Source organism: Mustela lutreola, chromosome 4, assembly GCF_030435805.1.
Source record: "Mustela lutreola isolate mMusLut2 chromosome 4, mMusLut2.pri, whole genome shotgun sequence".
Lineage (NCBI taxonomy): Eukaryota > Metazoa > Chordata > Mammalia > Carnivora > Mustelidae > Mustela > Mustela lutreola.
The window spans coordinates 108,836,209-108,846,714 of NC_081293.1; the positions used below are offsets into that span (position 1 = coordinate 108,836,209).

The following is a 10,506-nucleotide window of genomic DNA, read 5'->3' on the forward strand; positions in this document are numbered from 1 at the left end:
CCAGGCGAAGGGGGTTGCGGAAGGCACCAGTTGTAGGGGAGTTCCACCATAACAAACTTGTCCCAAGCCCCCTGGGGAAAACCTAAATATGGACCAGGTACCACAGATTGTGTGGATTTTGCCCCATTTTCGGAGGTGTGAGAGGCGTTGGGTGAGGCCTGCCTTCAAGGGAGCGTGTTTGGCCAACTCCCCAGGGCATGGGGGACACCACAGCCACACCACAACATGGACCTGCCTACCCTGCCTTCTCCTGGGGGCCTTCATCATGGAGCACTGACTGACCCTTACTTTGCATAGGTTTGAGCTTGCCCTCAATTTGAGAACCAAGCCCAGGATGTTTTGGGGAGACACATGGGTGCTGGAGATGGACAGGGACAGAGATTAGAACCATGGCTGCCTGTGGCGAGGGAACCAGCACGCCTCGAGCGACAGGCAGCTACTCTCCTTCCCAGCTCTCCCAATGCACGGACACTGGGCAACTTCTAAAGGTGGCCTGAGAGGATCCCCACCCTGGTTCTGCATGCCCTTGTGCAGTCCCCTCCCTTCAAGGGTGGGCTGAACCCCACAAACACAGCAACTGTGACACTGCGTTGTCCCGTTGTGGGGACTGACTTCCACGGACTCTGGTATCACCCCCCGCATCACCGTAATGGACACAACCACTGACCAGGTGTGGATGATCGAGGACTAACCTGTTAACAAAGGAACAAGGCAGACTTGGTTGATGAAACGTCTCCCGGACACAAGACGCACATGGACAGTGTCCCCACGGTCACCCTGAGGACAAGAGAAAATGACACAGCCACAGACACACCAGCACCGTGTGCAGAGGGAACTGGTGAGCAGCCGGACATTCTCACACCACTCAGAACAGCTCCCGGCTCAAGAGCCCCTACAGGCACGGGTGCTGCGGGTCGCAGAGGGTGCTCCTAGCTTGTAGTTCTCGACCTTTAGCAGGCTCCCTTCTGCCTGTCCAGGAAGCTTATCACTGACATCTGCACCACTTGGTCTCAAGCCCAGCTTACGAAGGGCAAGGGCCTTGCCTCAACCAGACCTGGGGACTCCGGATGATCAGGTTCCCATGATGGCAAGGTGGCAGCCCTGGGGCAGGTCCTGACAGAGGTGGGGATTCAAGTCAAGGGTCAGGCAGAGTCCTGGGCTCTTACCCACCTTTCCCCATCACTTTCCTTTGTTAACAACATCCTCGCTTGCCAACCTTGTCCCCTAAGGCTGTTCCTAAAGTCAAGCTGAAGATCCAGCTACTCCACAATCACGAGCCAAAAACCTTCCCCAAGCTCTCCCGCAGAGGCACTGGGCACCTACAAAGCAATCGCCTCACAGGAGATCCAGAACCAGGTGCTGCCAGCGGTTAGAAGACTCAGCATAGGTGAGCCCGGGCCGGGCAGGTCGTCAGGCTTTGGCTCAGATCATGATCTCAGCATTCTGGGATCAAGTCCTACATCAGGCTCACTGCTCAGCAGTAAGCCTAGTTCTCTCCCTCCCACTCATAAAAATAAAGCACATAGTCCACATAGCAAATGGGGGAAACCTAGCACCCCCTTAATACCAGCAGACTTACATCCCAATGCAGGCCTCCAGAAGTTAGGATTCCACTTCCTGTAGCAGTCCCCACCCAGCTCCAAAGCTCTGGTCCAGCATGAGTCACCTCCTGTTGAAGTCATTCTGTGGACCCCCAGCCCCCACATACTCTGGGGTCACCTTATGATGGCTATTTCTTGGGTCAGGGGAGCAAACCAACCTGTTGCTGCAAGGACCCCTCGCCCCCCTCAAACAAGGACAGACAGCTGTGGTTTAGGTTTTATTTCATCATTAACTGAACTCTGAGATCCAGCTAGGCCTGGGGGTAAGGAACCATGGAACCCGCAGAACTGCAGCGAGTGGAGATTCTGGGGTAGTTCGAGCAGGCAGGGGTAGAGGGACGCTCTCCCGAGCTACAGAAGGAATGGTCGGGTAGTTAAGATAAAACACGAGTCAGACTGATCAGATCTGTCCACAGTCAGCAATGGTGATCTTCTTGCTGGTCTTGCCATTCCTGGACCCGAAGCGCTCCATGGCCTCCACGATGTTCATGCCCTCTTTGACCTTGCCAAAGACCACGTGCTTGCCATCCAACCTACAACACGACAGGCGGCATCAGCTCTGGGGCCAGTGACCAAGCAGCTCGCACTGCGCAGGTAAGGGAGCAGGGGCCCCACACCCCAATAGAGTACATCCAAGAACATCAGGAGGGGAGCGCACTCAGCTTTTAGCACCAGCGCCTACCGACCCAACACTGCATCCATTTAGCTGAACAAATGGCAACACCACAGTGACTAGGAATCGGCCTCAGAAGGGGAAAGTTCTCTCAACTGCTGTTAACAATGCTCTGCTCGAAACAGACCCTGAAGCGCACCCGTGTGGCCCAGTGAAATTAAGCACCTCCAGTCATCATCTCAGGGTCCCAGGGTCCCTGCTCCTCTTCCGCCTCTCCAGTACCTCCCCCAGCTTGTGTGTGCTCACAGGCCCTGGAGAGCCAACAAGCACTCGCGGACCACAAAAAGCACCGCTCTTCCCTTGTTTGTGAGTGATCTCCACACCCAACACAGGGCCTGAATTTATGATCCTGAGATGAAGCGTTCAGCCCTCCTGCGGAAGTGCCGTTCACTCCTCTGCTGAGCACCCCTCTCCCCATTCCGGTGTCTGTCTTTCAAGATTTTATTCATTAGAGATCACAAGTAGGCAGAGATGCGGGTGTGTGTGTGTGTGTGTGTGTAGCAGGCTCCCTGCCCAGCAAGGAGCCCGAGGCAGTACTTGATCCCAGGACCCTGAGCCCAAGGCAGACGTTCAACCCACTGAACCACCCAGGCATCCCCAGTATCTTGCCTTCTGTAGCACAGGACGGAATTCTGTAGCTCCCCCACCTTCCCCCACCCCTTTAGATGGAAAACAGAAACAGGGAAGAGAGGGTCTGTCCCCCCTCGGTATTCTTCGCCGTGCCCTGCTCTTACCACTCGGTCTTGGCAGTGCAGATGAAGAACTGGGAGCCGTTCGTGTTGGGTCCAGCATTGGCCATGGACAGGATGCCAGGACCCGTGTGCTTCAGGATAAAGTTCTCATCATCAAACTTCTCCCCGTAGATGGACTTACCACCAGTGCCATTATGGCGTGTGAAGTCCCCACCCTGTAAACAAGAGCAAAACCTGTCACTCCTGGCAGCACGATCGGAAAATGCACCAAACTTCGAAACTCTACCCTGAAAACACCAGCTCCAGCTGACTCGCAAGGTCAAGTGGGCAGCAGCTCCCACACACGCACCGGCTCGCTCTCCGGGGAGACTCACAGCAGCGCAGCCCGTACCTGGCACATAAATCCCGGGATGATCCTGTGAAAGCAGGAACCTTTGTAACCGAATCCTTTCTCTCCGGTGCTCAGAGCACGGAAGTTCTCTGTCGCGAGAAAACACACACACCCACATGTACACAGACACACCCGCAGGCGCTCAGGGTCGCGACCTGCCGCACGCCAGGGCTCCGCACCAAGAACACTCACCTGCCGTCTTCGGCACCTTGTCTGCGAACAGCTGCAAGAGAAAAGAGCGTGGTAAGCGTCCGCGCGCGTCTGCGGCTCGGCAGCCCGTCTCGGGGCCTCCAAACCACGACAAGAAAATGCCTCTTTGGTGATTATCACGAATCCCAAGAACCAACGGCTCCCCCCAGGCGGAGGTCCCGTGGGGTCGGGATGGGCAACACAAGACCCAGACGCGCCAAACTCCGCCACCGGCCAGGAACACGCGCGAGACTTCCCTGCCCCCAACGTCAGGGGCCTCACACTCCGAACGCGCGCGGCGGCCTCACCCCGTCGGCTCCCGGAGGCCGTCCTGCACCGGGAGTCCCCGCGGGGCGTGGGACCCACTTTACATGTAACTGACGCCGCGTGCCTGCGCTGGGGCTCCCGACGCGCCTGCCAGGAAGCCCCCGCCCCGCGGCGCCCGCCGCAGCTCCACCCGCAGGGGTGCAGGCGCCTCCCGCAAGCCCCGCCCGCCCGATCTCGGGGCGGGGGAGGCTGGGATCTGCCCCCGGAGGCCGCCAGGAAGGGATTCCGCACGTCCCCAAGCAGATGAGCCCCCGGGAGGGGCCGAGGCCGCGCCACGTGCGAAGGGCTGCCGGGCGCGTCCCCGTGCGGCGCCCGCAGAGCTGCCGGGGGACCGTTGGGCGGGCGGGGCCGGCGTCGTCGGCGCAAGGCGGGGGCGCCGCACGCTTCCGCCGGGCGGGGCCGGGCCGCTTCCGCAGTGCGCCCCCCCTCCCGCACCGCGGTCCCCTAGGCCGCCCCCACGGGGCCCCCGCCGCCCCGCCGGCGGGCGTTGCCTACCCCGAGCGCGCGGCCCGAGCACGTGCGCGCCGCCCGTCCCCCGCCGCCCCGCCTTTGTCCGCCGCCGCCCCTCCCCCGCCGCCCCCGGCCGCCCAAAATGGCCCCTCGTCAGGAAATGGCGCCGCACCGCCCGCGCTTCTCGGGCCGGGGCCGCCCGTCCGCCCGCGCCCCCGCTCGCCGCCGCCCCCCGTTCGCCCGCGCCCGCCCGCCCGCGCCCGTGCGGCGCGCCCCGGCTGCCCACCTCGAAGGAGACGCGGCCCAAAGGCTCGCCGTCCACGGCGATGTCGAAGAACACGGTGGGGTTGACCATGGCTGGGCAGCGCGGAGGGCTCCGGAGCGGCGGCGTCTGCAAGGCGGCACGAGCTCCGCCGCCGTCCCTTTTATAGCTCGCCGGGCCCCGCCCACGGCCGGTCGCGCGCCCGGACTCTGGCCAATCGCGAGCGCGAGCTGGCCGGAGTGATGGTGCGGCTGGCCTATGAGCGGAGACGGCGCCGGAGGGGCGGGATGGGGGGCGCGCGTGCGCGCTGACGGCGCAGGCAGGTTCCCGCCTGCGGGCTCCGTCGCGCCGCTGCGGCGTGGGGACTAGGTCGGGGACGGGGTGCGGGCGTGGGGGGCCGAGGCCCTGCGCGCCGGCGGAGCCCTAGGGAGCGCCGGGCGGGAGGGGGACGGAGGCGACGGCGCGGGCAGGCCTGTGCAGCCCGGCGGCCAGGGCGTGTCCCCATTGCGCAGAGGGGGCAACTGAGGCGAACGCAGGCCTCAAGGTCGCGCCGCCCGCCAAGGTCGCCCGCGCCCCCCAGGCCTGCACCCCGCGACCCCGCGCGCGGCTGGGGGCGCCGGGTGTTCCCGGGCATTGCCCCCTTCTCCAGCGCACGGGCCGCCGCCCCCGTCTCAGAGGTTACGAAATGCCTCCAAATGCCCCACTTTCCGAAAATACCCTGCAGAGTCCGCTCGAGCTTTCTCCGGTAGGGGGACGTTGACGCGAGGGCCCGGCAGGCGCGTACCTGCAGAGACGCGGCGCGCGTTCTTGCCCCGTTTCGACCTGGGGAGCAGGAGTGAGCCGCGCCCCAGACGGCGTCCACCCCCACGCCCGGGCTCTGACGCGGACGGTGACCCCATCCCTCGTGCGGAGGCTGGAAAGGGGTTGTCCGGTCCTCGGAGGCCGCTTAGTTGCGCAGTCCCGGTGTCCTTTCGTGTGTCGTCCGCCCGGCCCTGGAAGCCGCTCGATGCGCCCCGCCGGGGGCGTCCCGCGCTGTCCCGGCAGTTGCGTGCGGAGCCCGCGTGTGCTGGGCTGGCAGACCCTGCTTCCCGGCCCCGCCACCCCGCGGCCCCCGCTGTCAGCGCTGCAAAGTGGGGCTCCTCCCTGTGAGCAGCTGCTCGGAGTCACCGGCCTGCGAGTGTTCCGAAGCCAGACCTGGAAACCGTCGCCCCCCTCCCGTATCACCTGGGGTTTGGTGACCTTGAGGAAGCTGTGCGTTCCCTTTTGCATGAAACAAAGTGCCCCAGGCCCTCAGCCCTAAACGCGCGGCATGGCTCTCTGAGCCCTGTAGCACTTAGGGACCCGTCCTAGGGAGGGGAGGACCCTGCGAATGCAGAAGCGACCTGGCTCACGCTCACATCCCAGTAAAGTCTTGCCTTCTCGTAAACATCCCCGGGGTCAGCACAGTCCCGGAGCTGCCCCTTGGATTCACACCAGCACGCAGTGTGTGCACTCGAGATGAGCGTGCTAGAGGAGCCGGTGGGGCAGGGAGTCCCGAGTTAGCATTATCAGCTGAACCCAACTTCCTAACTGAGTAAAGTATCAGCTGGCCCAGAACCTCAGGAATGCGGGGCTGTCCTGCCTTGTTTGGATGAATCACACTTGAAGCAAACCTGACCGAGACAGCTCCCTGATCCCACTAGCTCCGGGGTGCTCTAAACCCACCAGCACGGCTCTGTAACCTTGTTCCTATAGCATGTTTTGCACAAATGGGTCTCCCAAGATGTCTCTGAGCCACAGAGAACATAATGGGAGAAAAAACAGGTTACTGAAAACATTAAGGAAACAGACCACTCCGGAAGAGAGTGACTCGACTCGTCTCCTGTGTACCTCTCGCCCAGGGACTGCCGTGGACCGTCTGTCTTCCTGCTGCTGCTGTGACTTCAGAGTCCACAGTCCCAGGGCTTGTTCCAGGCCCCCTTTCCCTGACACTGCCCTGCGTCAGCCATGTCCCCCACAGCTCCTACTGCTTTCCTGAGGCCTTGGCTCCCCCAACCGTCTCTCCAGTTCTGCCTTCTCCCATGAACTCCTTCAGATTGCTCCTGAGTCACAGTTCTGTGTTCCACTCGGTGATGCTTCTTACACACCCACCACGGTCAGTCTCACCCATTCCCAAGGCTCAGATCACCGGGAGGCTTCTAGGCTAGCCCCCAAGCCCACGGCTCCCTCCAGAGCTGCCATGGATCCCTCTGCCATTCCTCCTCATGGATGAACCACTCACAGACAGCTCTGCCACCTCCCTCCCCAGGCTGCCACTGCCGCCTCCTCCTCCTCATCTTCCCTCCCTCCCTGGGCCTTCCCACAGCTACAGCTCCTGCTTGGCCTTTTGCAGCAGCGCCCTGCCTGATTATTGGGCCCCAGTTTTTCCAGGGACTTCCAGAATGATCATTCTCAAATCCTCTGAAATTGTAACTCCCATGCTAAACTACACAGGATAGATGGGAGCAGCCCTTCATGGCTGCGTCTCAGCCGGCCTGTGCTCCAGTTCTGTCGGTGGACGGCCCTCCTGCCAGCTGAGCTTCTCCGCACTGCCCCCCTGGCTTTGCAGGATTCACCCTTTGCCTACACAGGGCCTCCCTGTTCCCCACCTGCAAAGCTCACTTTGTGCTGGGTCCTCCCTGGGACGCTTTCCTGAGCTCTCCTGGAGTTGGGTGCCTGAGAACACCCCTCAGAATAGAACTCAGTAAAGGTGTGTTGAATCAATGCCCAGGTGAGGCCCGCAGTTCCGTGTGCTGAGTGGAAGGGCCCACAAGAGCTGGCTCTGGGTGCGTCTCCCTGGTGGGCTTGTCCATGAGTCCCCCCGACGGCCGGGCCTGGGCCTGTGCCCACGTGGGTGTCAGCTGGCTCTCCCAGCTTTGGAGAGTCAGCCTGCCTGTGGACGTGGTCGAGGGATGGGCAGCTTGCCTCTACTCCCACCCACCTCGACAGGCTGCTGAGAGCCATCAGCACCCTCGCTTTCTTCCCTGACCTGTCTGTCCTCTCCAGGCTGCTGTCTGTCCAGGCCCGACCTACGTGTGTGGCCTGCCTCCTTCCAACCCACCACTCTGAACTCGCTTGCAGGGATAGCTGGCACTGCCACGTCCCAGACTCCTGCCTCACTTTGCCCCTCAAGCTGCTCCCACCCAGGCCCCCCGACCTCTGCTTCACCAGCCCCACACACTTGTGTGCTTTATGGCGGCTGGCATCTGGCCCCGTGAATGAGGCAGGGTCCTCCACTCGGGGCCGCAGGGACCACCCCACAGTTCGATTCAGAGCAGGCCAACAGCAAGGGGGGATGCCCACAACAGTGGCTCCCAGGGGAATTTGTCTAGGCACTGAGGGTCTAGGGCAGAGCCCAGTGCCTATGTGCTGTCAGGGGATCGAGCTGACCGGGAAGTCCAGAGTCAGGGAGCTGTGTGGGAAATGCCATCCCAGCAGGTACCCCTGTCCGCACCCGCTCCCTGGGCTGGTGAGCCTGGAAAGGAGACGGAGGTCCTCTGGCTGCCCCGCAGGCATAGACACCACCAGATACTGAGGAGACATTTGCGGACCTGAGGATTGTGTCATGGTTAAGGAGGCTCATTTATTTATTTTTTTAAAGATTCATTTATTTGACAGAGAGAGAAAGTGAGCACTAGCAGGGGTGCTGCAGAGAGAGAGGGAGAAGCAGGTTCCCACTGAGCAGGGAGTCCGCCTGATGTGGGGCTTGATCCCGGGACCTTGGGATCATGACCTGAGTCGAAGGCAGACGCTCCACTGAGCCACCCAGGCGCCCCGTGGTTAACGGTGTTCAGAGGAAGAGAACTGTGAGATGGCATACTGTGTGTCCCCCCGGCCTGTGAGCAAAGGGGTGCAGGCAAGGATGCGTCCCCAAAGGACCTCGTGCCCACTTTTAGGAACTCGCTGTCCCCAACCCCAAACTGCATTTTCAAATGTGTAGTTACAAGTTGATTGAAATTTCCAGTTCAGACCTGCGCATTGAAATCCTGCAAATGTTATGTATTGTGTCTTCACATTTAAGACAACTTTACGTTCAACATATTTAGAAGTTCATCTTATTTAATACTAAGGGAGATTTTCTTTGTTATTTTTGGCCAAATAAGGACTTTAAAAGGAAACCAGATAGATTACATTTAGAAAGGCTGTTGAAATATTTGAACGTGTATTTGAACAATTTCAAATCTGCTATACTCACAAGCAGACTAAAATGGTTTGCAAGCTAAAGAGTTATGTGTTTGTTTTTAGATTTATGTTTTTAGAAAGACAAATGTAATAAATTAAGTATCAGCTGGTACAAATAAAATAACACAAGCCTACATGAGAAGCCATAGGGCCCACAAGGCCATGACAGGGGCCCTGGGGACTTAGCTCCTGCCGTCCCCAGGCTGGTCAGCTCAGGGCTCCAGATAGCGCCTCTCCCCCGCTCCGTATCTCCCAAGTTCATGTCCCAGTTCATCCGGCTGGGCTGCCGGAAGACCAGGGAAGGGGAGAGAAGGAAATCGCAGGCTGGGAGTGATGCCGCCTATTAGTCCTGTTCCCAGCTTCCCCCGAGCCTCCCAGAGGCGATCGCCCTCTGTGCAGTAATCCGGTAAACTGGATATTTGGGCCTGGGCGCACCACCACCGAGCCCCCTGCATTCTGCTGGTGATGAAGTGGCGAGAGGGCGCTCCAGGGAGATGGACGGCCGGCAGCAGACAAGGGACTGGGCATCCTGAGCCGGCAAGTGGCACAGGGAGGACCAGACCCTCCAGGGCTGGGGGAGGCCCTCCAGCTGCTTCTTCAGCCTCCAGACAGGGCTGCGTTTTGGAGGTGGAGCCAGGTGTCTGCTGCGTGGATCCCAGATGGCCCAGGTCACCGGAGGCTGCTGGGGTCTGGGGCTTTCCCACAGCCTCCCACCGGGACTCACGAGGTGGGGAATCCCTCCAACAGAGAAGGAGGTACAGTAACCAAACCCAGAGGACTGAGGCCTGAGTCCTTTCAGAGCTCTAGGGAGTGTCCAGTGCCGTTCTTGGGGTCAGTGTGGAGTTCTCCCACCAGTCCTTTGAAGTGGACGCTGGTAATTTCCCCAGGGAGATGAGACTCAGCAAGGCCACACGGCTGGCAGGAGCTAGAGGCGGGTGACACCTGGTCTCCCGGGCCCGGGTCACCTGCTCATTGCCAGCACACCTGGTCCCAGAAGTAAACCAGACAGAGGGCTCTGGTGCCGCACACACAATAGGACATTCGCTGCTTCAGCTGGTGTGGACAGCTCCACCACACGGAGCGCGTTCATTTCACGCTGCCACCCCCACCCTCCATCTCCAGAACTTTCCGTCTGTGCCCCGCCAACACGGAGTCCCCACCCCCTCCCCCACACCCCTGCCCCCTGCTCCGCCCACTGTCTCTTACTGCAGCTTCTGGGATACCTCCTGTAGGTGGGACTATGTCCTTCTGTGACCAGCTCATTTCACGCCACGTCGCGTCCCCAGGGACAAATCAGTGTCGCAGGCGTCCTTCCTTTTTGTGGCTGCGTGATGTCCCACGGCAGGGACACGCCCTCTTTGGTTCATCGGTTCACCCATGGATGCACACTCCGGGTGCTTCCTGCCGCTGGTTGCTGTGAACGTGGCCGAGTCCCTGCTGTTGGTCCTTCTGGGTGCATGACCCCGAGTGGCTCTCACTGGGCCACAGAGTTAACCTAGGTTTCATTCTGTCAGGAACCGCCATGCTGTTTCCTGCCACTGTGGCCTCGTGGCCACAGCCACCAACCCAGGTCCTCCAGGTCCCGCCAGTACCTGCTGTGTCCTGCTTGTTTCTCTGATTTGGTGGCTGTGAGGGGCGAGGTGGTGGTTTTGTTTGGGATTGTCCTCATGGTCACAGACACCGCGCATCCTCTCTGGGGTCGGCCGTCTGTGTCCTCTTCT

At 60.7% G+C, this 10,506-nt stretch overlaps 1 protein-coding gene across 1 annotated transcript; it reads right to left on the bottom strand.

Moving 5' to 3' along the window:
• Nucleotides 1-1,806: 1,806 nt before the first annotated feature.
• PPIA (peptidylprolyl isomerase A) lies at nucleotides 1,807-4,761 on the bottom strand. Its single transcript, XM_059170685.1, has 5 exons — nucleotides 4,610-4,761; nucleotides 3,550-3,580; nucleotides 3,358-3,446; nucleotides 3,009-3,181; nucleotides 1,807-2,134 (listed from the first exon to the last, which is right to left on the bottom strand). The coding sequence occupies exons 1-5, from the start codon at nucleotides 4,676-4,678 to the stop codon at nucleotides 2,002-2,004; spliced, it is 495 nt and encodes a 164-aa protein (XP_059026668.1). The 5' UTR covers nucleotides 4,679-4,761; the 3' UTR covers nucleotides 1,807-2,001.
• Between the last annotated feature and the right edge of the window lie 5,745 nt (nucleotides 4,762-10,506).

Bases quoted from the DNA above. Each gene is read 5' to 3' on its own strand.
- PPIA (XM_059170685.1), bottom strand. From the start codon at position 4,678: ATGGTCAACCCCACCGTGTTCTTCGACATCGCCGTGGACGGCGAGCCT. The intron at 3,581-4,609 runs GTGGGCAGCCGG...TTTCTCTTGCAG, and splicing joins TGGGCCGCGTCTCCTTCGAG to CTGTTCGCAGACAAGGTGCC. The intron at 2,135-3,008 runs GTAAGAGCAGGG...GTCGTGTTGTAG, and splicing joins TGCACTGCCAAGACCGAGTG to GTTGGATGGCAAGCACGTGG.